At 42.9% G+C, this 26,357-nt stretch overlaps 2 protein-coding genes across 2 annotated transcripts in view; both read right to left on the reverse strand.

Moving 5' to 3' along the window:
- Positions 1-1,329: 1,329 nt before the first annotated feature.
- gdf6b (growth differentiation factor 6b) lies at positions 1,330-3,602 on the reverse strand. The gene is made up of 2 exons (XM_026300514.1): positions 3,207-3,602; positions 1,330-2,996 (listed from the first exon to the last, which is right to left on the reverse strand). Exons 1-2 carry the CDS (start codon positions 3,541-3,543, stop codon positions 2,104-2,106), a joined length of 1,230 nt encoding a protein of 409 aa, XP_026156299.1. The 5' UTR covers positions 3,544-3,602; the 3' UTR covers positions 1,330-2,103.
- Positions 3,603-4,289: 687 nt separating this feature from the next.
- LOC113126297 (fibrocystin-L-like) overlaps positions 4,290-26,357 on the reverse strand; it is a 34,731-nt gene continuing 12,663 nt past the window's right edge. The window contains exons 34-77 of the mRNA XM_026300270.1: positions 26,019-26,161; positions 25,730-25,834; positions 25,213-25,398; positions 24,952-25,125; positions 24,556-24,758; positions 23,114-24,086; positions 22,675-22,923; positions 22,151-22,300; positions 21,518-21,692; positions 20,447-20,603; positions 20,193-20,349; positions 19,681-19,890; positions 18,952-19,081; positions 18,267-18,508; positions 18,013-18,149; positions 16,760-17,774; positions 16,408-16,599; positions 15,663-15,814; positions 15,392-15,551; positions 14,286-14,484; positions 13,981-14,069; positions 13,697-13,860; positions 13,120-13,249; positions 12,764-12,882; positions 12,470-12,599; positions 11,598-11,771; positions 11,104-11,207; positions 10,543-10,669; positions 10,286-10,407; positions 10,107-10,197; positions 9,835-9,983; positions 9,329-9,451; positions 9,103-9,214; positions 8,850-8,966; positions 8,556-8,721; positions 8,111-8,343; positions 7,623-7,787; positions 7,361-7,518; positions 7,105-7,240; positions 6,257-6,601; positions 5,950-6,101; positions 5,684-5,830; positions 4,996-5,149; positions 4,290-4,593 (exon numbers count right to left, since the gene is read on the reverse strand). Coding sequence (XP_026156055.1) covers positions 4,346-4,593; positions 4,996-5,149; positions 5,684-5,830; positions 5,950-6,101; positions 6,257-6,601; positions 7,105-7,240; positions 7,361-7,518; positions 7,623-7,787; positions 8,111-8,343; positions 8,556-8,721; positions 8,850-8,966; positions 9,103-9,214; positions 9,329-9,451; positions 9,835-9,983; positions 10,107-10,197; positions 10,286-10,407; positions 10,543-10,669; positions 11,104-11,207; positions 11,598-11,771; positions 12,470-12,599; positions 12,764-12,882; positions 13,120-13,249; positions 13,697-13,860; positions 13,981-14,069; positions 14,286-14,484; positions 15,392-15,551; positions 15,663-15,814; positions 16,408-16,599; positions 16,760-17,774; positions 18,013-18,149; positions 18,267-18,508; positions 18,952-19,081; positions 19,681-19,890; positions 20,193-20,349; positions 20,447-20,603; positions 21,518-21,692; positions 22,151-22,300; positions 22,675-22,923; positions 23,114-24,086; positions 24,556-24,758; positions 24,952-25,125; positions 25,213-25,398; positions 25,730-25,834; positions 26,019-26,161 — 8,764 coding nt within the window. The 3' untranslated portion in view covers positions 4,290-4,345. The remainder of the gene's footprint in view (positions 4,594-4,995; positions 5,150-5,683; positions 5,831-5,949; positions 6,102-6,256; positions 6,602-7,104; positions 7,241-7,360; positions 7,519-7,622; positions 7,788-8,110; positions 8,344-8,555; positions 8,722-8,849; positions 8,967-9,102; positions 9,215-9,328; positions 9,452-9,834; positions 9,984-10,106; positions 10,198-10,285; positions 10,408-10,542; positions 10,670-11,103; positions 11,208-11,597; positions 11,772-12,469; positions 12,600-12,763; positions 12,883-13,119; positions 13,250-13,696; positions 13,861-13,980; positions 14,070-14,285; positions 14,485-15,391; positions 15,552-15,662; positions 15,815-16,407; positions 16,600-16,759; positions 17,775-18,012; positions 18,150-18,266; positions 18,509-18,951; positions 19,082-19,680; positions 19,891-20,192; positions 20,350-20,446; positions 20,604-21,517; positions 21,693-22,150; positions 22,301-22,674; positions 22,924-23,113; positions 24,087-24,555; positions 24,759-24,951; positions 25,126-25,212; positions 25,399-25,729; positions 25,835-26,018; positions 26,162-26,357) is intronic.

Raw genomic sequence — 26,357 nt, forward strand, 5'->3', positions numbered from 1 at the left:
TGGAGACAATGGGCCACTTGACCTTTGACCCCTGTGAGGAAAAGGCAGGATTAATCTGATGTTGAGATCCTCCACTACCATTGTCTGAGAGCCAGTGGACTATAGATTAAAGCGAAGGGAGGGGGCTCAGTCATTGCATCTGCGCAGCGATTTGTTTGTCACATACCCCCCCCCCAATCAGCAGCCCACCCAGGGAAGATGGCGCTCTTTCCACTTGTCTGCTGACCCTGTTTTCACCCTGCAAACTGTCACTCACCCTGCTCAGGGAGGAAAATGAAGAGTCTGTCCTGTAACTTATGCTGGTTTATACTGGTCAGTGACAAGTTCAGTTCTCGCTTCCAGTCTGTGCAGGGAAAGTGTAGTTGCCCTGCATCATTAGCTGCTGACAAAAACAGACTAAATCTTTACAAAAACCTGCCTGTGGCACCTACAAAAACCTTTTCCAGACTCTTCTTTAATTGTGATTCTACTACACGATTGAACATTTACCTTCTAACCAAAAATGGTTAAAGTCTCACTACGAATGTGAGCTGTCTTGTAGACCATCAGGGTCGGGCACTTTAAACATTTCTTTGTGCTATAAAATGTTTTTTTCCCATCATGGACAGCTGCAGGTCACACAATGGTAATTTTCATAGCTATAAATTGCAGTGTTGGGTTGTGAGCAGAAACATTACTCTTTAAGTCCACTGAGTGCACTATATAGTGAGGGGATTTCATGCTCACAGAAGGGTGGCTGTAAATATAGTGCACTTACATACAGACTACATATCGTTTTTGAACTTCTTATTTATTGGTTTTGACTCTTGACTCTATTTTTCCACACTTGTGGGTGTGCTGATAGTGTGTGTGGCCTTTTCATGTAATATTTTTAAATTCTGTTTAAAAGATTTTTATGTGGGACAATAAAACTGGACTGAACCATGGACTGAACCAAAACTGCCTTTACAGAAGCTGCTAATAAACTGCAATTAGAAAATAAAGTTAAAACATTTATTTTTCTATTACTCTACATGTTTTACAGTTCATACAGTATATATGAATAAATTCATTTGGTTCAACCATTTAAATGATTATTTGACTCAAAATATGGCTTTTGTATTGTGTCAGATGATTGAGACTGGATAGCAAAAAGAAAATCAAATAAAATCTAAACATATTGTGGTGTCACACTGAATAATTCATCCATCTTTCTGCATAATATATTATTTTAGATTCCAGTCAAATCATACAAAACAGAAACAAAATAAGAGGCTAAATGTTTTACACAACAGCATAGACTAAAAGAGTGAACTGAACAAAATGCTTTTCTTTAGTGACTAATTCTTTCCTATTTAAATGTCCACTGAAAACACTGATAACATTCTAATGTTTCACAGTCTGTGAGCAGAACATACCTGTCATGTTTCATTAACAAAACATTACCCATGTGTGTTTATTTGAACCTGAACATCCAGCTGTGTGAGTCACGCCGTCTGGAAGCTGTAATGGAACAAGCTGAGGAAAAAAATGCAATAACTTAAGATAAATTATCATTTCCACATCAAATATTTACACACGATACTTTCGAACATCAGTGCACAAGAGATAAAACCATGTATCTCCTCCACCACAAAGACGTAAGTTGCTGAGCAACCCTGCAGAGGTTATGTGGTGGGATTGTGGTGCTTTTATCTGAAAAGGGGACTTTCACATCTCTCCAGCACTCGAGGACGTTCCCTGAGTTATCGGCCGTGTCAGGTGCTGAATATCGACCTCTTTTCAACCTCTACACTGAGCTAACTGTTTCCTTGGTGGAGCTTCATCTTCTGCTGAACTTTTCTTTTAAAGCTTTTGTTGATTTGGTGACACTGAAGAGACGTGTTTGTCATATATCCATGAAGTTGCAGAATTTAGGGCAACAAAGTCCAAGAAACCATGTTTGAGGCATCAAACATGATCTTGCTGGTGCATTGTTGAAATGCATAACTACTTTTCTGAATATTTTCATATTCAGGTGCAGTCTACTCGCCACAGAGACTGGATGCTGTTAGATTCCCACTAAGCAGACAGCATGATGCATAAGAAAGAGGCCAAAGTGAATCAGTACACCTGCCAGAGCCACTACCTACAGCCACAAGACTCCACCACCATGTCCTCATACTGTTTATAGACCACATTGTTTCCTGAGTCGATGTAAAGGATGCTGATAGGGCTGAGCCTGGAGGGGGCGCAGCAGCTGGGTGGCATGTTGTTGGGGTTCATTGAATTCATCAGAGTCTGGATGATGGCGTGGTTGGTGGGCTCCAGGTGTGAGCGCAGGGGGAAGTCACACACACCCTCACAGTGGTACGCCTCGTAGTCCAGCGGGGCGATGATCCAGTCGTCCCAACCCAGATCTCTGAAGTTGACATGCAGCGGCTTCTTGCTGCACCTGGATTTGGCCTTTTTGCCATGTCTCTTCCCGTGCCGGGTTTTCAGTGCAGCTGTCCTTCTTCTCCTGCTGGCTTTGGTGCCAGGGCCTCTGTCATTGGTCGTCCTCTCTAAGCCGAGCAGTGCTACCACTTCGCCACTCTCACTGAAGAGAGTCTGTCTCTTCTTGGACCTAGTGAAGACCACTAAGATGGCTTTCTTCCGCTGAGGCCTCCCATGTCTATGCAAGCCCAGGAGGTGCAGATCCAGCTCCCTCTCAGGATTGTCCAGCAGGGCCCTGAGCTCCAGGCAGAAGTGCTTCCCCTGGTTTAGGTGCTTTCGCTCTTTGAATATTTCCCACACGTCCAACACCTCCCACTTGGGCCTGTGGGACTCCTGCAGGTCCAGTGTTTTGGAGTCGAGCAGCTGCTGGTCATGGCAGGAGAGGAGCTGGATGTCGACGGGTTCTGTTTCCGATATCCTGAAATTCCCAGACACTTTGGTGTATATCCTGAGCTTGGCTCCCAGCACCTCCGCTTTTTCAGAGAGGGTTGAGACGTCAAACAGATACTGTTGTCTCTTCAGAGGGGAGAGTGGGAGGTCATCTGTGGAAAGCATTAAAATCACTGGGTCAGATGGATTCATACCTCAGAGATGTGTAATCACAGGGAAAAATCACACGATTGTCTGCACTGAATTCATCTAAGGGACAAACTCTGTGTTTAGAAATCATGGGGGTTAAATTATCCTACCTGCACACACACACACACACACACACACACACACACACACACGCACGGTAGAGCTGCACATACCTTGTCCATTGTCCACAAAACTTGCAATAGTGTTGGCAGCTTTTGAAGAGCGAAAAAAACTGGCGTTGAGCCCGAGCTTCTCCGCCGTGGAGAACGTTTTGTATATAGACAGCATGTAGTCATGAGGCTCAATTAAGCCTTTGGCTGCTGCTTTATCGTTCCTGTCGATCAATGGTGGCGCGTAAAAATATTTAGACGCGTCTTGTCCGTCAAAGGTTTTCGCCGCCCTGCTGCTCTTCGGAGCAGCTGGGGGGGAAATAGAAAGCGCCTGAAAACAGGGGGTTTCCCAAACAAACACAAGAGTCCCGCAGAGTAGAGCAAAGTGATAGAAATCCATCCTCTGTCCTGAATCAGAGCCGGAGCCTGAGCCGTGGCCGTGGGACCACAGATCTGAACTCTGCATCCACTCCGCAGCAAGTGGCTGCTCCGCAAAGTGCGCACAGCTTCGAAGGACAGGCGGTGCAAAATTTAAAGAGGGCCGAGAACACGCCCCCATTGTGCCGCTATCGTTAGGGCTAAATGGAAGCGCAAATTCAGGCAGTAAAACTAATTGTTCCTCTGCAGCTGCCCCCTGCTTCCCGGGGAGGCAGATGTCCGCTAAAAGATGCGCGTTCAGCGCAAAATAGAAACTAACTCACTGCCCTCAATGAAACTCTCTGCTCTGAATGCCGGAGTTTTGGCTCACTCTCATGAGTTTCCCTTTGCCCCGAGCAGAAGTTTTAGTATCTGAGCAGCTATGCTTCCGTGCGCCGTGAAACTAGGAGGTACCACGGTGTCTCCTGCCCTCTAGTGAAACACAAATGTAGTGCAGAACAGGACACACGCAGCCAATCAGCTTCCTTCAGCACCATGGACAGTCTCCCTCAGCGTCAGAAAACATTCACCTTAAAGAAGAACAACCATAAAGCGATAATGCATTAAGATAGAGTTTATTGAAAAACAGCTTTAAACTAGAAAGTCTCTTTGCAAGATGATGCATAATCATATCACACAGATATTTAGATATAGTGAAACAGAACAGCCCAAAAGAACCAGAAGAAAAATGTTCATTAGTTTGTAGATATGTTCAAGTTACAGTGAATATATATCGAGGTGTCCCTCATTAACCCCTCTTAGCTGAGCAGCGTTTACAGAATGGTCTAATATATGGAGATGTCTGCCAAGCAGCAGGCCAAAGTGTAGATGGTTAGGACCAGGTACAGGCTGCTGGCAGACAGGGTGGTGCTGGAGCCAAAGATGCTGTTGTCACTGGTGGACTGCTGGTTTGTCATGGTGGTCACTGTGGTTGTGGTAGTTGAGTTGGTCTGTGTGGTTGTGTTTCTGATGGTAAAAGAACGTGAGCCAATGCCCCACTGCTGCAGCGTGAACACCATGGTCATGTTCTCACCTGCAGTAACAGGAGGGGCAATTATTATTATTATTATTATTATTATTATTTAGCTTCATTTAAAAGTTTAACAGTTTCATCAGCAAAGTTTACAAAAACTGTCACTCACGCTGGAAGCAGTCATGAAAACTCAAGGTATAAAGTTTTTTGTATACATTTTCTAAATGTTGTGTTTTGCTGCTTGTGAGAGCAATAAAATAAGAGACAAACCCAAATCCACTCTCTTGTTCTGCAGGTTCCTGTTTAATAAGTTTATTGTTTAACCCATGACATGTCAAAAAATAGTGAAACAGCTGTCATTAATAAAATAAGCAAAATTAAATGGAACACAAAGGCTGCAGTGTGATGTTCAGGAAGTAAAGTGTACAGTACTGATTTATTCTATAAGTAAACGAGTCCTACCACTTCTGAGAATGGACAGGTCGGTGAAGTTGGCCCAGCAGGAGCTGAATGGGATGATGGTGGTTCCTCCAAGTCCATCAATGCTGTTTCCACCCACGTCCTTCAGGCTGGCTGTGACGGTGAGCGTCGTCACCCCCACAGAAACACAATTATCCTGCAAACAGCAGCACAGGTTCACAGACTCTGACCTCATATTGTGTCCTTCATTTTTCTGTGATTTTATTCTGTACATTAGTGACTGCTTTCCTCGTGCTCAGGTCTGCTTAAAAGTTACTGTCTCTAAAATGTAAACACAGTTTTATGATTTGGAATAAATAATGGCTAATATAGGCTAAAGAAAGTATTTTAGTATAGATGAGAAAAAACTTTTTTTGTACCAATAAATTACTGAAAAGCAAGAGGAGTATACAGGAGATGGAATCTTGTACTAAATAAAACAGCTACAGTGCTACAGTATAAAAATCCTTAAAAATCACAGAATAGATTAGTGGAGTCTATTAGTAAATCAATAATTTCTTCAAAAAGTGGAAAAATGAATCCTTAAATTCAGTTCTTATCTTTACATTAGAGTAATATCCAGTCTTGGGCTGATGGAAATTTCTGTTTATGTCCTTTATCTTGTAAACATGAGACTGAACAGCAGCGGTGCAGTGAAAATGATCTGGTTGGAGATGAGTCAGTGTCTCACCTCTGCATCCACAGCCATCAGGATGGGCTGTTGGTAGAGAGGACCAACAGACTCCCCACCTATTGGCTCCTGGATCAGCAGCAGTTTGGCCACACTGGCCACATAGCTCGGTGCAGGATCTGTCCTCGTCACTTCTGATGTGGACGTCTGAAAGTTAAAGCAGAAAACCCCCACACCCATGAATTAATGCAAACCTTACAATGGAGTTTTACATTACTGTAGCTTTTCTTCAGCAGAAATGGCTAGGATTCATCCTGCAGGGTCACCTGATTCCAGCTGGGGTCAGATGATGAAGGAGGAGGTGGGATAATGCCGATCGAGGAGACATTGAAGCCAATAGCCTGACTGAGGTTTCCAGAAACTGCAGCCTGGGCCAGATTATCACCAATGTTCCTCAGCAGTGTGAAGTCCTGAGCATCTGAGGAGTCACAGGGCACAGAGGGATGTTACAAATGGCCTGCAGTTTTATTCCAGGGCTGAGTTTACAGACATATTTCCCACATTAAAACTGTTTGTAAATACAAGTTCATCACAGACATTAGTGACGAAACAGTGAAACAGATCCCCACTAACCATCAGTGCTGTTGGTGATTTGCTGGACTGGAGGTTTCTTGATCTCAACCTCCACTGTCAGGCCTGTCGCCCTCTTCCTGCGTCGTGCACCCCCAGTCTCCCGGACGATCTTGGTGATGCGGATCATACTTTGGGGAACTTTGAGAAACAAGCCGAGGTTTCGTATCAGGTTGTCGCCGAAGAACTCCTCCTCAGTCATGGCAGGCAGTGAAAAGGAGATGAAGAGAAGTGGAGAGGTTCGGATCTCAGCCGGTGTGGAGCCTGTCAGCACGACCTGCAGCATCTTGTAGTCCTGGTCAAAGTAGTTGGTGCCCAGAGAGGCGTTCAGCTTAGGGACGTACTGACCTGAACAGGTCAGTGACACAAAAACATAAAATGCAGTTGCAGAATAGCTAATGAAATATAAAAAATAGAAGGTTCTTCTCATGAAAGGGTGAATGGAAAGGTTGGAAAAATGTATTGAGTAAGAACAAATATTCCCAGGGCCCCTCTGACAATCACTGAAACTGCTAAACCAGATGAGATGATTACATAAATCATCAGGGTAGTACAGTGATGTTGACAAAACAGGAATTAAAGCTCATTATGAAGTTTGTGTTCACTTTAGTTTATTATTAACATTTGAAAAAAAATCTAAAATGATGGGATGATATGTTTATGTTTTTCTAAGGTGAAACAGGTTCAGTAATGTGTTTGAAATGTTTATAGGAAATCTCCCCAATGAGCATGACTTATATACATAAGTGAATACAGTTGGAACACACAAGAACAACATGACAGAATTATAGTGTTCAGATAGAGGCTTGTTTGATTTACAGCCATGTTTTCAGTGTGTGAAGCATCAGTACCTGGGTAGGTGGGCTCCTTCAGGGTGTAGTCAGTTTTAGCAGCGTTCCACTCAGCGTTAGTCGGAGCCACCAGCACGTTGTCAACGTACACATCTAACCTCTGAGGCTTAGAGTAGAAGACTGACACCCTGACACTCTGCACAAATTAAGAAACAAAAGGGGGAAACTGAACTGAAGAAGGGTCATGTTTGTCTTCTATATACTGAAAATCCTGAATCTGAAAACAAAGTTCTTGAAGCCAAAGCTGTGCTCTGACCTCAGATGGAGCCGCGTTGAGCATCATGAGGCGGAGCTTCTGAGGGCTGACGCTAGTGAAGAAGATGTCAAAGGCGTGACCGGTGGCCACGATGCTGTGGAAGAGAGACACTCTCTTCTTGCAGGTGTAACCCGAACACCAGCCATGATCCTGAGGGCCTGGACACAACACACAACTCAACCCAAAGCACATTTCTTTCCATTTGTGGAGAGTTAATTCAGTGCTGAGTTTTATTCACATCCGGACTGCCAACTGGTCCTACCGTTGATAAGATCTAAGAAACCGTCTCCCAGCACAGCAACAGGGGACAGACGTCTGGTCTCTGTGTCAGAATCGAGACTCTCGATCACCAACATCTTGTAGTTGAGCCCAAAACACTTGTAGCTCTGCCAGGAACTCATGTAGGTGCAGTTGTTCCTGATGACACCTGAGGAAAAATGAACAATGCAGCACTTTGGACATGACTTTATTTCCATGAGACACCTGTCAGCAGAAGGATCGTACAGGACAGCAAACGCAGAGGATTAAATTTTTTATTTTTTTTTGTTGCTGTCAAACATGTGACAATCAGGACACCATCTTAAAACACTGGGAAAATCCACCAATGGGCCAATTCATTGTTACCGCTCAGATAAAGAGAATAACATTGATTATCTCCTACATCATTTGCAGGGAGCATTTTTCTCTTGCAAGCCACTGTTCGTTTTGAGTCTTAGAATTTGACTTGCATTAGTCCAGTGCTTCAGGTACCTTTGTTTGGAGCGATCTGTTTCACAGGAATGCGGCTGCCGTTGAGGAAAGTGAGCATGACTTTGGGGATGCGATAGTCCCCCAGTCCCCTTCTTGGATCACCTCCCCATTCATACTCTGACTGAGGCACCACGGCTCCCACTGTGCCCAGGAAAGACCCATCCAAGTCCGTCAGCAAGCTCTTCTTCTTGGCATCGCAGTCCATGTCCACGCAGTTAGATGGGTTCACTTTACTGAAGCACAGAAACACTCACACTCAACAGAAAGTCCAAAAATGGCATCAAATCTGACAGTTCCTCATTACTATTTGAAATCTATTTCTGGTGTTATGATTATATATATATTTTTTCCATTGTGTCACCATTAAAAGAAATCTCAGTTCATATATTTTTCCTTCTCTTCTAACACATTGAATTTCATTGTTTGGTCATATATGGTCACTTACCCCAGATCAGGTCTGTGGATAAAGACTTGAGCGTTCTCTGTGCTGTCAATCATCTGTATGCCTGAGACCTGCACAGGGTGCTGCAGGTCCTCGTTCAGTGGGTTGGTGATGAACATGACATTGGTCTCGCTGGAGCAGACGTCTCGGAAATTGACAAATGTTGTGTCTGGAGAGACAGAAAACAGGGAAATAAGAAGATGGCACAAATCACTCCAGTGAATGTGATTATACACATTTACAGCTTTTACATTTCCAACAACTCCTCTGCTCCCAGATCTCTGTGCAGGAACTCACCCTTGACAACCATCAGTCCTTTGATGGCGTTGTAGTTGTTGTTCAGATGATAGGCTATTGTTGGAGCACCGTTGTGTGCAGAATCAAATGTCGGCCAGCAGATTCCAGATCTGCCACCTGTACACGGTGTAAAGAAAGGATGATTTATCACTTCAAACAAGCTGCACTGTTCAATGCCAAGACATTGTTGATTAAACTGAAATGTGAAAATATTCAGTTGAAGAGTCTTTTGATGTATGTTTTAGCACTGCACCTTTGAGAGGCCTGGGGGCTCGATGAGTCTTGGTGGTGGCAATATTAAAGTCACTTTGAGGCAAAGTGTCTTTACAGTTGAAGTTTGGGCTGCTGCCAACGATCAAGGCATTCTGGGAAAAGAGGAAGATGAGGGATAAGAACCGTGTTAATGAAAAGGTCACTACTGAATGGTTAAACTATGGAATGAAAACCAGGTATCAGTGAATCAAAGCAAACCCTCTCACCAGGATTTGTACTGTTTTATCAGCATATGCATGGGAGACAGAAGGAGGTGCGTAGATGAGAGGCATGATACCCATCCCATTATCCACCAGGGTCACATTGGAAACAATGACACTTGTGATGGTCTGTGAAGACAGGAAGAAGATGAGGATGATGACGGTGGTGATCTATTAAATGTAGACGTTCAAAGTCCTGCAGCTCCTGGTTTATACTGTGTCTCTCAGAAATCCTGAACTCAGCTTGTGAAAATCTTTTTGAAATGATGGCAGCATAACGTTTCATGAGTGACTGGTGCTTGCAAATTGCAAATAACCCTCATCAGTCCTATGGGGCTTTCACGTGTTCATGCATGAATGAAAATTCTTGTTTGGTTTGATAAGTGAAATGTGACTGAAAAAAAAAGGTTTACATGTCGCAAATTTGGTGAAAAATGATCTTGCCATCTCTTGGATTAACACAGTGAGAATGTGTATTTACATGTGGGTAGGATATAGTTCAGTTTTCATACTTGGAAGTAGATGCCGTAGTCAAAGCTCCTCCAGATGAAGAATCCCTGGATGAAAGTGCAGCCAGGTAAACCGTCTTTGTTGAGCAACACTCCAAACAGACCGCCGTGAGCCTCGTTGTCAACCCACTTGTCATTTTCATTCAAATACCCTGCACAGGCAGAAATAATGGCAGAAAACAACTTTCAGGATTGTCAACATTCAAGTTCATTTAAAAACAGGTGAAAAATCACCTGAGATGATCAGTAGGAAACTTAATCCACATTTCCAGCACCTGGGCACGGTTCACCGTTGATGCGATACCCCACTCTCTCATAACCTGCCACAATGTTATGCTGCAGCACAACATTTGTCCCTCTGTTGACCTGATATGACAGAAGAAACAGGACAGGTCATAAATGCAGGACTACATTTGAAATTCTGTGTTTTCTGGTCTCTTTGGAGAAGACAGACCTCGATGGCAGCGTTCCAGTCAAAGTTGAACGACTCCTTTCGGCCTTGGTATGAACCGGGCCACAAAGTCATCGTCACCAGGTTCCTCCTCATTGTTATGTTGTTGCCCCAAATTCTGATACCTGCAAACACACAATGTTCAAAGGTTCCTGATAAGTGCTGGGCAGACTAACATTCTGTACATGTGGATCAGCTTGATGAGGTTTGGTGCTATGAAGTTTACTGGATGTTCCTCTATTTAAAAGAAGAGTGTTTACCTTCTCCAACGGTGTGGTGGACGACGTTATCGTCAATGTTCAGTCCCTCTGTCCTAAAGACTCCGATGGCTGGAGAGAAGCCGTCGTGAAAAGCACATCCCTGAATGTACGAGTCTGTTCCTGAAACCTTTTAGCACAGAAGACGATTTAATATTTTATATGTTTTAAACACAAGTTCTCCTCAGTAAACACCACAATCTAATCATATTGTCTTTAGATCAGTGAGATGCTGAAAATTCTAATTATTTCACTTTTTAATTTTTTTCTGTATATTTTCTGCCTACTTTGTGTGATTTGTTATGAACAACATTAAATATTAAACTATTAACTGTTTAAAAAAAACAATGTAATTTTTGAGAATCTTAATTTTTTTATCCTAATCCATGTATTCCTGCAATTTGCTTGAGCAGAAGTAGATGAATGAAAAAACATCACACTTTCTAAGCTTATTTAGTATTTTGACTTATTTATAGACACATTTTATGAAGCTGCTTATTTAAATACAGTGTGTGTGTGTGTGTGTGTGCGCGCGTGTGTGTGTGTGTGTGCGTCTTGCTGCACCTTTCCCAGGTCGAGAAAGGCCACAGAGTAACGAGGGTCGGTGTCGTCGGTCCAGCCTTCCTGTCCAGAGTGGAAGAACTCCACGTTCCTGATCTGAGCTTTGCCTTGAGGAAGAAAGTATAAAGAATTATGATGAATTATTTATGTGTTTAATAACATGTAAACAATCACACCTGAACAGGGTAAATCTATATCTGTCTGTAGTCTTAATATTAAAATATGGACACATGGACCTATCAAAGAAGCAAAGACTTGAAACAGTAAAACCTTTCAGGAAAACTAAAGAGTTATGAAGGTTAGAATATTGTATATGTGTCATTAAACATGAAGTAGAGATTAAATAAAAGCTACACACACACACATACAATACTGAGGTACATCAGTGTTGAACATTCAGTCCAGTAGTGATTTTAAAGCTAATTTAACCAATAAAAACACTGCATACTGTTTGAGGATGGGATGTATTTTAAACAGACTCAGTACAGAAGTTCTACCTGTGAAGGTGTTTCCAGCCCAGGAGTAGGAGCCGACCAACACTCTGGCTCCGAACGAGTCCTTCAGCATATCTGGATACTCATGACCGACTATCTTGATGTTTCTGGTCAGAAGACCGACGTCAGCAGCCAGAGTGTAGGACAGAGACGTACCTGAGACAGAGTAAGTCTCACCTGCACAGAGGAAGTGTCACCATTAGCATTTCAGGGTGAGACTTTTAAATCCAATGATTCTGCTTGTTTCAGGGTCATATGAAGACGCACGCCAAAAAGTATAAAAGGTTATTTTTTATGATAAAGTCTTGTAGGATGACAGTTGCAGCAAAGCATCTTAAATTTGAAAACACAAATCACAGGAGGCTGAGTGGTTCGCACTGTTGGCTCACAGCAAGAAGGTTCTGGGTTCACAACCTGGCCTTTCTGTGTGGAGTTTGCATGTTCCCTCTGTGTGGTACGCCAGACAATAAGACTTTTATTCACTCCAGTACGTTAGGTACTCTGGTTTCCTCCCACAGTCCAAAAACATGTGTGTCAGGTTGATTGGTGACTCTAAAATTGCCCATAGGAGTGAGTGTGAGTGTGTGAGGTTGTTTGTCTCTATGTGGCCCTGTGATGGACTGGGGACCTGTCCAGGGTGGACCCCTGCCTTTCACCCAAAGAGAGCTGGGATAGGCTCCAGCAGATCCCTGTGACCCTGGTTAAGGAACAAGCAGGTATAGAAAATGGATGGAAATCACAGGAGCTCAATATAACAATTCAGAAACAAATGGATTTTGACTGAAAATAATTTTAGTTTAGTTCAAGTGCAAACTGAACATTGGTTTTCAGCTCTGGAGATGTTCACTGTGCCAGCTGAGACATGTTGAACTGACCGATGTGGGTGTAGGTCAAAGGCTGGTTCAGGGTCAGGACAAGTCCGTCTGCTGACATGTTGGTGATCTGTCGTTTTTCTGTCTCCCAAGCGCTGTAGCTGGTGGTGGATATGACGACCTCGTCTCCAACCTGCACACACACCAAACACCATATACAAATAATGTTGTAATGTAGGTAAAAGCAGCTGTTGCCATGTTATATAAACCCAAAACTCTGACTCAGTAACTAAACCCATTATAGTTGATTATTCCTCCTTATAAAAACATTGGGTTAAAAGCAGACAGGACACAGACCTGCCAGTCCACAGCCTGCGTCAGGTTCAGAGTGCTGGAGCCGGCATCAGCAGTGGCAGCGAGTTTGGTGTGATAGACACTGTGAGCTTGTCCGTACAGCTGCAGTGTTCCAAACACACCTGTTGTAGAACCACAGACAGTTTCTATTTATCTATCAATCTAAATGTTTGAAAATGTCCATATATACACATATACTTTGAGTTATATGAACAATATATAAAGTACAGCTGAGGATTTTAAACATAATTTACATAGTATTGCAGGCTACCACAAACTTTACCCATGAACTGAATGAGAAAATGTGTCTCAGTGTTTGGTGTTTTACATGAGTGACAGTGTGGTTAGTCTCCTCTCACCCAGGACTTTGGATCCTTGGTTGGGTCCTATTGGAAGAGGCCATTCAGGAGTATTGTGGGTCCCTCTCAGGTTGATGGATAGCTGACCTCTGAACGGCCGATCAGCTGAGCCTGCAGTCAGCCTTCCACCCTGAAACAGCAGGAGATGTAAGAATCAGGCCAGACACGAACTCCTCAGTCTTTATGTGTTGCTGTGGCTTTTCTCCAGTCAATTCCCTTAACAATGTCTGGTTTTGCTGCTTAGACATGAAACACCTTCAGTAACATTAACTGGTTGTTTACAATATAAAGGCTTCAATTAATGTTGTCTTATGTCCACCGATGAGAGAAGAACTGAAATTTACAGACATGAGGCTTTTGTCACCTTCTGAGACGCTGGTATTTTAAACGGTAGGTATAATGTGGTCATATATGCCTCATTTGTATGTACCAAAGCTGCACCAAAAGCTGCAATTAATAGTTTTTTCATGAATAATTATATAATAATAATAATAGTGTTTCAGGTTTCTAATCACCTGCCCAATGTGACACACATTTACTTTAAAGTGATGAGGTTGATGATCACGATCACACTGACCTGGATGAAGATGTAAACAGCGTCCACCACCACAGTCCTGTACTGAGGTGCGTTCCGAGCCTGCCCAGTGGACGAGATGTTCATGGTGTCGGGGATCTCCAGGAGTCCATTGATAATCAGCTTGTTGAGAGCAGGTGTGTTTATGTCCAATATCATGCATACCCCTGTGGATTGACAGGGATATACAACTATTGAGTCACAGTATATGACACCAGACCAGGTCAACACACATTATGTCTTCTTTCCTTAGAGTATATTCAGTGTTTTTGTTTTTAAGACATCACCTGATGGTATGACCGCATCAGAGCCCTGTGTGGGGACAGCAAAGTTGTTTTCAGCTGAACTTTTCCAGAAAGACTCATTAGACCACAGACTAGGGGGAAACACACAACAAGACATTTTAGCGTTAGCAGACCTAGACAAAGCTGTTTACTCAACTGTACATCAACAATGTTTGCTTTTAATGCCCCAGGTACTCCCAGTCAATAATCACATTCATTCTAGAGACACTTTTATTGCAATAGGTCTTTGCTTTACTGCGTTATCGATTAGGAGCCATATTATTAGCATGAATGTACATTGAACATACACACAGACGCTGGGCCGAGTGCTGGGTGAGGTTATCCCAGGTGTAGGCAGAGTATGATTAGGTGTAGGGGGTCGGGGTGGGGGTGGGGGTGGGATACAGTTGATGTAGTAGCAGCGGTAGACATAGAAGTACATTGAGACATCAATCATGGAGCGGTCAACGCTGTCACGACGCCTGCGCTGGTTCATCTTTCCAGACACTGAAGCAACAGAACAAAGTCAGGTTAATTCTTTTCTGATGAGACAAACTGATCAAACACACTCTGTCACACAAATTTGTTGTGTTCCTCATCCAGGGGCAGTTCTAGACCCTTTTTAGGGGGCTTGAGCCCGCCTGTCTGTCATTTCAGCCGTCCTGAAACGATCAACTATCAAAATTTATTGAAAGTATAATTTTTACTTTTCAAAATAAAAATGAAAATAACTAAGAAAAGCAGCACATGTCGATTACAAAAAAAGATCCAAGTTTATTTATTTATTTTTATTCTCTTTGCTATTCTGCGCGTGCATGATAGCCCTTCCTTAGAAGTGCAACAGCTTGTGCTGTATGTCAGCCGGAGGCAGGAAACAATGTAATGTTTTGTGACGTGTAGGTTATAAAAGGTAGGTAGTGTTATTAGCAACAACAGTGAGGACTAAGCCCCCCCTGAAATCCTAGAACCGTCCCTGTAGTCATCTAAAACAAATCTATGAAAAAGCATATAATATAATAGACACTTGACTAAAAACTAAAACAATCTGAAAGAATTATTATTATATTTATTACCAATTAATCTATTGTATTTAGTCTATAAATTGACCAGGTTCAAACCAACCATTTTGTTTGATCAGAACAACAGTTCCAAAGATATTCAACAATGGTATAAAACAGGGGTGGGGACCCCATGTTTCCCAAGGGCTATTGTCTTCCCCCATTACCCTTCATCTGAGATAAGCTTCTGATTGGCTGGACACACCTAATCCAGGTAATCAGCAGAGGGTAGGGCAGGGATATTTGGAAAAACAGACTACACCTGGTATAAATTATGTGTAAAACCGCAACAAACTGAGAAACTTATATTTACTTATAACTTATAATCTACATTTCCATATCACCACGTGTCTCACCAATGTAGTAGAGGTTGTTGGAGCTGTTGTCAAAGTTCCAGTCTCCGTTTTTATTATTGCTGAAGTTCAGTGGAGCTGATGATCCGTTCCTGTCGTCAAGTACATGAACTCTGTCCAGACTCTGAGTGAAGTTGTGGTTGATGATCACATACTGATCTGACTGTTTGGGGGAAGATGCAAGAGCAAAAACATCAGTGGTAACAGGCAGACATCTGGTCAGAAATGATCAGTATTATCTTTTATTAAGATGATGGAAAAGCTCTGAACGAACCTTGAAGCCGTAGAACTTTGCACTGTAGCTGATGTTACTGACATACTCCGCATTTTTAAAGTACCAGTTGTACTTTTGTCGTGAAGGCAGTAAGGCCATCCAGCCGAATGGATGAGTCAGTCTGTTTTCCAAATATGGAACCACACTGCTGCCTGTTCAGAAAGTCAACAATAAATACTCTTAACATCACACTTTCATATTACAGCAGACACTCAATACTTGGATAACTGTGAGCACTTCACATAAATCCCCATGTTTCAGAATTTATAACCAGTAATAAACTTTAATCCATGTAGCTGTGAGCAAGTTAAAGGACATACTATCACTGTACAGCTATTGTCAACTGTGATGACGTCTCCTATATTTTATATTATTCCTCTCATGGGTAACCACCAGAGGTTGTAGAGTTTTTGACAAATGCATAAATAAGCAGTTATATCTGATACATCATCATGTTACACATCATTTATATTTTGCTATTTAGATGAATTGTTAAAAAAGTATAAGAAAAACCCTTTATTTTTAAAAATAGCAATTTTAAGAGCCTGAAATCTTAAAACAAATATATAATTTCATCAGTAGTTGTTTTCTAGTGTATGTCTTTCACCAACTCTATGAGTCTAATGACAATAGACCAGTCACACAGCTCTTCTTCTTTGTGTGACATGTTTATCAGTTTGATTTGAATGTACTTACTTCACATGACTGACATAATATAGAAGTAAGTCTGTGTGTGTCTAAATACCATGTGCGTTAGTTAAGATGACATCTTTCCCACGCAGAAATGAAGGTGAGGGATTGTTGAACGCCAGTCGATGGAAATCAATGGTGTGGTCACACACAGCACCGGGGAAACCCACACTCCACTCGGCACTCTGGGTACAGTGAGCTGGATCCAGCAATGGGCTCAGGGGCACCACCTTGTAGCTGATGTTTCCTGACAACCAGCAAACAGATAATACAGAGTTTTATTTTCTTAGTAGGAAGAAATAGACTTGGAGCCAGTTTTAGTCACTTTTGCAATAATAATAAATACAATGAAACAGTAGACAAAAATAAATTCAACAATAAACAATGAGAGACTGAGGACTGATTACCTGTCAGGGAGCCATCAGTGTCCACCAGCTGCACCTCGTGCTCCCACCTGAAGCTGGCCTTGTTGGGTGAGTTGTTGAACTGGATGCCACTGAACCTGACAGCCCAGCCGCCACACCGATCGTTTGAGTTCACACTGATGGCTGCGCAGGAGCTGCGGTTGAAGTTGATGAACTTGGTGTTGAGGACACTCATGCCATCATCAAATGGTGTGATGACACCTCGCCGTGTGCAGTAGTCAGCTCCCAGTCCAAGCTCGTCCACGTGGCCCACGATGGTGCTGTTGGACACCACGGCCCCTCCGTTCTCTCCGAAGCCGCTCACGGCCCACTGGAAGATGCGCTTGGCTTCAATCCCAGCTTTCTCATTGTTGACCATCACGAAGCCATTGAACTGCACAGCACCCACGTTGACCCACTCAGCACCTTTCTCACAGTTCCAGCTGGTGAGGGAGCGGAAGACGGCGGGCTCTGGGGTTTGGGTGTAGCACCTTCCAGTCTTGACAGGGAAGTATTCTTGGAAGATCCAAAGACCGAACCAGCCCTGAGAGTGCACGGTGTTGTTGTAAAACTCTCCGAGTGGAACCCTCTTCTGACAGATGTTTGGATCGTAGGATGGGCCATCAGGGTGGTCAAGCATTCGGTACCAGAAGCCAAAGTGGGTGCCCCCTGCGGCGGCGTTGTGGCGGATGATGTTGTTGGGATTGGTGACCCAGTAGGCAGCAGGAGTGACGTCGTCGTTCAGAAGGCTGGTGCTTTGTTTGACAAACACAGCCAGATTGTACTGCAGGATGTTCTGGGTCTCTATGCCGTCCTCGATGAAGAAGGCCCCACCCATGATGTCGTAGATGACGTTGTGCTCCACCAGCAGCCGATGAGTGTTGTGGATGGTTACGGCCCTGTTGTAGGTCTGATGGATCGCACAACCCCTCACATATGACTTGTATTTGATGTCTCCCATCAGGTGCCAGTGGATGGGATAACGTCCCAGCCTAAAGGCCTGTCCTGCGTGGAAGACCTGCAGCGCAAATCAACTTATTCAACTTAAGAAAAAAAGACCAGGACTAGATCTGCTGTTAATCTGCTAAAAATATTCAGCTGTTAAGAATAAATTTGTTCATGTTGATGCAGATTCAGTAGAGAAAGATTTGAAATAATCTCTTTAGTTTACTTTTCAAGTTAACTTGTCACTAAGACTTTATAATGTGTAAAGAGTTTTTTCTGGAATCACAGTCAGACAAAGTTTTTAACTTCACCTCAACATATTCCAGCCTGCCAATGGCACGATTCTCATTTGGCTTGGGCGAGTGGAACATGATGCAGCCTCCAAACTGATCGCTACCGACCTCCTGTCCAAACCGTCCTTGGAAACAGGTTTGGGTGGCGAATTCACCTACAAGACAGAAAAAGATTTTAACAAAACATGAATCCTTCCTAAACTCACTGGAAAATATCTAGAACACACATTTTGATATTTAGTGGTCTTAGATTCTGAAATCTCTCTCAATACCTGTGTCAAAGCCATCAGGACAAGCTGGGATTATGTCATTCCACTCCAGGTTTTGGGAGCCTCGCACCACGACGTTCCTGGTGAGGAGACCCACCTCAGCTCGGGCCTCAAACTTTGAACCATCAGGCAGGGTGACGGTCAGCCCGAGGTGAGTGTACTTCAGCGGTTTGGTGAGGGTGAGAGTTTTTCCATCAGCCGACACGGCGGCGATCGTCATCAACTCGTTCTCTGCCTGACTGTGCCTGGAATAGAAGTGATGGGATTAGACGATGCTGGAATAGACATAATAAATCTCTACCTGTGAGATACCATCCACTTTTCTCTGTTTTGATTTAGCTGCAGCCTTAATTATGTGGTATTTATGTCTCAGGATATTGAAGCATCATGACTGATTATTGAAATATATCTAATATTTATCTAAATGTTTTTCTTTTTGCATGTTATTTTATCACAGATATTACACATTTTCTATTCATATTCTATTTATTTCAAAATTCAATGTCAACTCAAGTTTTATCCATGGACGCCAATAATACAAATCATAACTTTGCCTGGTGAAGTAAATTCTTGACTTAATTTAATTTTGAGTAAATATGTAGTTAATGTATTTTGGCCTTGTATGGCAAAAATAGGAACATTGTTTTCTTTGGTTTTTGCATTGACCTGCATGAATCCCAGACTCTACCTGTGTCCAGTTGAGGCGATGACAATTTCATCTCCGACCTTCCATGTCACCGCCTTCACCAGGGTCAGATTGACAGAGCCTGTGGTCGCTGTCTGGGCCAGGTGGGTCCAGGGGACAGGAACTGGAATACCTGGAGAAACAGGTTGTCAGTGATGACTTCCACCTGAAGAGGGCAGGAGGCTGTTACCTATAATCCCTGCAGGACAACTCAGTTTTCTCTGTCATAATGAGGACCCTGTTCATAATGTTGTGTTTATTCTATTGTCATTAGGATAAATACAGTTTTGGTTTTAGCTGATTCTAACTACTCTACAATGTGTTGGGCACTTTACTCTGCAAAAAACTCACATGAAGATTTCTCTATAATTGGCCTAAGTACAACATTATTTTGTAAAATGTTAGAAAAACATGTCTGTGGCTTGAAACAATAAAACAATTAGACAGATTATGGTGTAAAGATTATGAATTATATATGTGATTAACTTAAGACTTGATGTGAAGGAGATTTTTACAGAAAAATGTGTAGTTTTTAAGAAGCTAATTATATGTTTTGATAAAATGTTTTAAAACCTAAAGGTCAACAAAACTATGTCCATCTCACAAATGTCAAACTGTCCCTTTAAATTCCACAGTCAGAGGAACAAAACTCAAGTGAACATGACATTTTTCAGTTCTGTGAATAAATATGCTGCACATCCTGTGTGTGAATGAATTTCTGTGTGTTCGTACCATGCAGGTCCAGCACCCCCTCTCTGACAGCCAGAGTCTTGGCTCCATAGACAGGAAGTTCAACTGAGCGCAGGTGTCCATGAAGTGTGATAATGGCTTTGTGCTGGAACGGTGCCCCCTCCTGGCCGACCTGGAGCCGCCCGCCGTCTGCGATCAGGATGTTTTCTGCCTGCAGCTCGATGTCGGCTTCATCGAACACCAAAGTGCCTCCTGAGCACAGAGGAACAGCAAGTTAGAAACACAATACAGGTGGAAGCAGAGAGAGTTTTATGTTATGTTGTTCATGTAATGGCAAATTACACTGGATGTGAATTTATTGTACTAGTCAATGTATTTTTGGACTGGCACCAGTTCCACTAATGAAAAAGTGAATGTGGTGATCCTCCAAACTCTGCAGCTAAAAACTTTTAGAAAAACATATTTTACTTTTCCAGAGGAACATACAGGTGAATACAGAGAGGGAGAAAACTCTGACAATGTAAAATAAAAAACATTATGAAGTCATTCTGGACCTTGAATAAGGAGCATTTTCAGCACCGGTGTGCTGGTGTCCAGCAGGATGGTCTGGCCTGTAGTGATGACGGCAAACGAGCCCGTCTCAGGCGGAGGCAGACCCCCCCATGTGAACCTGGACGACCACACGTCAATGTAGAAGAAATCAGCATGGTCCTACAGGAAGAGACAAATCAAGACAAAGTCCTCTGAAGACATGACTTCAGTCCGATCATAATGAGACAGACGGGTTCATCAGTCAGGCCTCTCCTACCATCTTGGCGATGCCCTGGTCTCGGACGCTGACTCTGACTTTGGCTTGCTGAGACTGCTGCTGAGCGTTTGTCTCACAGATGATGTGTGTGGTGTTGGCGGACTGGACGTCACACACAGATCCCGCGATGGTCACGTTGACTTCATTCATGTCAGTGCTGTAAGGTGAATGTGGTGAAATTCAAGGGGGAGGGAAACAATGAAGTGAAACAATAAAATAAGAGAGTGATTAATTAAGTGATTAATCAATAGTAACAGATTAAATCAATTAAATGTGATCTTATATTAAATGAATATAATACTATAACTTTAATATACCTGTATAACAAAATGTCAGCAAATGTACCATAATACACAGTTAAATCAAATACACATATAACAGCAATTATAATATAGAAATAGAAATATATTAATTATAATATTAACTAATATTTAACATTTTATATGTACGTACTACTGTGTTACATTATCTTGTAATATATAGTACTGTATATTACAGTGAATTAAAATCTCTCTTATAGTATTATATTATTCTATATGAAATTATACTACTTTTTGTATATTATAGATTAGTAAAGAATGTCAATATGCTAATATTACAATTGTATAATAATAATAATTGTGTAATAAAATAAATCAATCATATGACAGAAAATCATAATGTTACTTTACTACAATGTACCAATAACAAATACATAGAATATGATTTAATAGTTTATTATCTTGAGTTTATTATAGCAGATGGAACATTTCCACAAATAGCTGTTGTCACTATGTATGTCAGAATAACCTATTTTATTGTGTCATATCTTTCAATGATATTTTATTCCATATGATATGCTGCCTGCTGTTGGTATGTGTTGTACTATTTTGTTTGTGTACTGGATATAAAACGTTAAGCTGAAGTTTTAAATGTTGTTTTGGATCATAAAAACTATTTGTCTCATATCTTACTTAAGTCACGCTTGTAATGTTGTGTCCATATCAAACCCAGTGAAAACAATGTTGTATTGTTAAGTAAGTTGAGCAGTTATTTGTTAACCATAATCTGGATGTGTCTCATTCACTGCACCTGAAACCGGAGCCGGTGATTGTGAGCCGGGTGCCTCCTGCGGTGCCTCCTCTACGTGGAGAAACCTCAGTGATCACTGGAGTCAGCTGAGATTTGTAGGTGAAGCCATTTGATATGTTGGCAGCATCCAGCTGGTTAATGACAGCCACCACACAGCTGACCTCTGACTGAGAGCCTGCCAGGAGACAGGACACACACACATACAGACACACAAAAGACAGGAGGAATTGAGATGCATGCACAGATAACAACCAGCCTAACACCTCTCATCTTTCATCACCAGTTTCTGTGACATGCAAGTCATTTGCAAGGTAGATCCTCAATTTTTAGCAGCATCTAGTGGTGAGAAAATATAGATCCTGTGTTTACAGTCCTTAGAGTTTGGACTTCAACCCTTCTTTAGTTAACTTTACAGAGATTTACCACTAAATGAAGAAGACTATAATGTTCATTAGCATCTTTTATGCCTTTAACTGATATTTATTAATCATCTGAAACCTCAACACCCATAGATTTGATCAGCAGGTTGAACTGATTGTTATGTTTTAAACATCTTATTGTTTTATTTGTCACCAGGACTCCCTGGAAGGCAGCGCTGATACTGAGGGGATTTTCCAGGTAAAGTCAAGTTACCGTTGTTCGGTGGAGACTGGCAGTACAGATTGCTCGATGTCGACATGTCTCTGTAAACGTCACACTTCTGCCCACAGATCATCACGCTGGAGCTGAACGGGTCAAACCCAGAGCCGTGCAGGGACAGCAGAGCTCCTCCACCAAAACTGCCTGATGAGGGAGTAAGAACACATTTCACACTTACAGCCTTTTACAAAACATCATCATCTAACCTCTTCTAGCAACTGCAAAGACAGAAATCCCTCTCTGCTTCATGGTGGTGTAGGCGTAGGTGGAGGGACATTCCCTTTGTATTTTAGAACATTTTTGATCCACTGGTCGATGTTACCAAAACCTAATTCTGCAGATGAGAAGGTGTGTTGTGTTGTTGGCTTTGTGTTTTTGTCAGGCCATTTCTGACATGTTTCCTGTAACATTTAACACATTTACATGTGACCCTACAGTATCAAATAAAAACGACAAAAATCAATAAAAAGTAAATCTCTATTGTACATAGTTGTAGCTCTGACTGTATTTCTGCTTACCCTCACTGGGCTGCACGCTGCTGAGAGTCAGCTCATACTTGAACAGGACATTTGACTGGGCGTAACCTTTGACCTTGTGCTGCAGAATGACGGGGTAGGTCCCTCCTGGGTTGTCTCCTGCAGTGCACTGAACCTGAGTGTCGGACACTGCTGACACATTGCAGGGGACATTGTTTATGGTGATGGAGATGAGCTGAATGTCGGTGCCAAATCCTGAACCTGTCAGTGTGATGGCTGAACCGCTCGGCCCTGTGGGAAATGAACAGGAAGAGGAGGCAATGAGAGAAAGGTTAGATAGGACTGGATTAAATCAATCTCCCATCCAAAATAATGTAACAAACTGCCTTTCTGTCCATTATTTAGGCCCCTGCTGGTTATACAGGTTGAATATTTTCACCCTGCTTACTGTGAACCACATGATATGGAGGCTCATAATTACCAGTGTTGGGGCTGATGGAGCTGATGACGGGGGTGTAGGCTGCAGAGTAGTTGAAACCAAGAGGAGGATAGTGCACAGAGAAGACCCGGATGTTGACGGTCACCAGCCCCTCACTGTGAGGAGCCGTCAGACAGAGAAGCAGATACGGCGTCACCTCCTGAATGTCGCAGGGAACGCCACCCACCGTCACGCTGGTGTTTCCTGGAACGAAGCCATTTCCTGTGAACTGGAGAAGGGTTCCTCCCAACAGGCTGCCCATGGTGGGGTTCAAGTCGGCTTGGGCAACACTGTTCAGGGTGACAGAGCCAGATGCTCGGCCTTTGCCTCTCACAGTCACTGTGACTGGGTGGTCGCCTGCAGGCAGAGCGTCAACAATCACTGAAATGTTGCCATCGGTCACGTTTGTGACCTGCAGCCAAATGCTGCTGGCGAAAACCACCACATCATCCAGACTGCTGCCAAAGCCTGAGCCTGAGATGGTGACGGTGGTTCGGTTATTGATGCTGCTGGGGGAAAGGCTGGTGACTGTGACTGTGATGGAGGGGGAGTATGTGAAGGAGCAGTCTGACAGGCAGGAGCTCTGGATCCGGCCCTTGTAGAACACAACATCACCAGTGTGTGGCTGAGAAGGGGAGGTGTCACAGACAATCTGAGTGTAACTGACTGAAACGATGGTGCAAGGTTCGCTCGCTGCCATCACCAGCCCGTCAGAGAAGCCAGAACCTTGGATGATCAGTCTCGTGAAGCCGGTGGTGCTGCCGATGGAAGGCGACACCGAGTCGACCACAGGCAGGACAACAAAACGCCGCTCCAGCTCTTTTGGCACAGCAATGATGCCGTTGCCCAGATTGTTGACCCTGACAGATATGGGGAGAGGAACGCCGATGGGAAGTTCACTCTCTGGACTGAGCTGACAGTTGATTTCAGTCTGAGAGCTGTTGATCACCTGACAGGGCTGATCCCTGATTGACACCTGCATGGACAGAACGATGATGAAGAATTAGAAGGAGAAAAATGTTTTATGATTTAATGGTCAGCAGAGAACAACAAAATGACTTTTTTATTATTTTTATATTATAAATTGTGCCTGGAACAGAATAATCAGTGCTATAATAACTGTGCCAATTATCCTTGGAGGTTAAGTATTGTTTCAAATTGTTTTTTAAGTTACTGAAACCTGTAATTAAACTGTTAGTATTAATCCAAAGTAGATGCTTTGGAGTCTGGCAGCTCTGCTCTCATTGTGCAGACGTATTATTGACTCTATCAAAGCTGTGTGTTGCAGTGATTGTGTAGTAATGCTACATGTATATATTAATGAATAATCTGCTCTTATAGCATATATTAAATGTAGCTAGATAAAAGATACTGTACAATTTATGTTTCCTGACATCAACCTTTTTAATTATTTTCTATGTGAATCCATGGATCCTGCTGCTAACCTCATTAGCACAGGCAGTGTCGCTGAGGCCTGTTCCCTGGATGTGGATGACCTGGTGGTATGAGCCCTGGTTGGGAGTGATGGAGCTAACAGTCGGCGTGGAGCAGGCGAGGGCAGTGAATGAAAGGACGTCTGAAGTGGAATTGGTCTGTGGGCACTGAGCAGCAGCAACACACTGTGGTGCTGTTGTGTCAACATGTGACCCTGAAGGGGAGATGTGTGAACCAGTGACCCATTTGCAAACCTCTTTGATTTTGACAAGGATTTCTGTAGAATCTAAAACTATTCAACAATAAACTTCATTCACCTGATCTGACTGGTCTCACTTGAGACTCAACAAATTCATCAAGAAATATTTTCAGATTTACAGTGAAGTTTGTGACGTCTGTACATGTACCTCCTGGCAGGTGTCTGGCCTCCACGCCTCCCACGCTGACAGATACCTTGCTCCTCTTCTCCTCCCGAGGCTCAACATTGACGACTCCCTGCAGCAGCCTGAGTCTGCTGTCGTCTATGTAGCCACTGCTGTAGTAATACACACCAGGCACGGTGAAACGGTACCTGAAAAAGCCTGAAGGGAGGAGGAGAGAGGGAGAGTCTGTCAACATGTGTCACAAACTCTACATTGTCACAAACCTTCAAAGACTCAGTATTCCACCTGTGCCAGTCTTGGTGTCTCCGCTGTTGAACGGCCCCCCTTCATAAGTGGTTCCACTTGGGCTGGAAACACTGAAGACCCTGTAGCCGACACTTTGGAAGGCTGGAGCCTCCCAACGCCACAGCACTGAGTCTCCAACAAACACTGTGAGTGAGGCAGGACTCCATGCATATCCCTGTCCATAAGCTACAACACACACACACACACACACACACACGAAGAGTAAGATTAAAATGAATGCACACACACATTATACACAGACACAAACACAGGAGAGAGATTTCATTATCTAATGTTAACAAACAATGAATTGAAGGACTTTGTGACTCATATTTGAAATAGAGCTTCCTGTGGTAAAAAGGAGGTCAAGGTGGTTTTGAAACAGTTTCTATGTGCTGTCACGTTTAACCTGTGGTTTTCTTAGTTGTAGGAGTTTTCTGAAACTTAATCCTGTTTCTGTTTTAACCTGTTCACATTTAGGTTTACACCTGCATAAAGGACTGGAACAGAAACCTACTCTGATCGAATCCCTGGTTGGTGACGATGTAGGTTTTCTCCTGCGGCTGCACAACACACTGCAGTTCATTCTCTGAGGCGACCTCCACTTTACAGCCAGTGTCTCCTGCAGCACCACAAACCAACACCAAATGTAAGTGAGACCATGTACAGTGTAAATCCTGATATGTTTGCACTATATTACTGCTTTTCTATAGCTGCACAAAGTTACATGTGATCATTTTAAACCATCTGTTGAGGTAGAAACTCTGGTAAGTCTCTTTTAAACTGTTGGGCTTCATGTTGCGTACCAACAGAGACTTTGTTGTCAGAGGTGTTGGAGCTGAAACCAGAGCCAGAAACAATCAGCCTGGTTCCTCCCATTGAAGAACCAAACAATGGGGAGCTGCTGTAGATTTCCAGGATGTATTCAATGGTGGTGTTCACACCGTTGCTATAAAACAAAAAACACAAAGAGTCCAAGAAAGTCCCAGATGAACCCTGTTTCCTGGCTTGACAGTACAACTCATCACATCATTTTAACTAATTTTGCGGACTGTTGTAGATTCATTCTAAATTGATTTGTTAACAAGCAGCATACAGATACCTTTGTTTTATTTCTATTCAATATTCTACAGAAATCAATACAT

This window comes from Mastacembelus armatus, chromosome 11 (assembly GCF_900324485.2).
Source record: "Mastacembelus armatus chromosome 11, fMasArm1.2, whole genome shotgun sequence".
Classification (NCBI taxonomy): domain Eukaryota; kingdom Metazoa; phylum Chordata; class Actinopteri; order Synbranchiformes; family Mastacembelidae; genus Mastacembelus; species Mastacembelus armatus.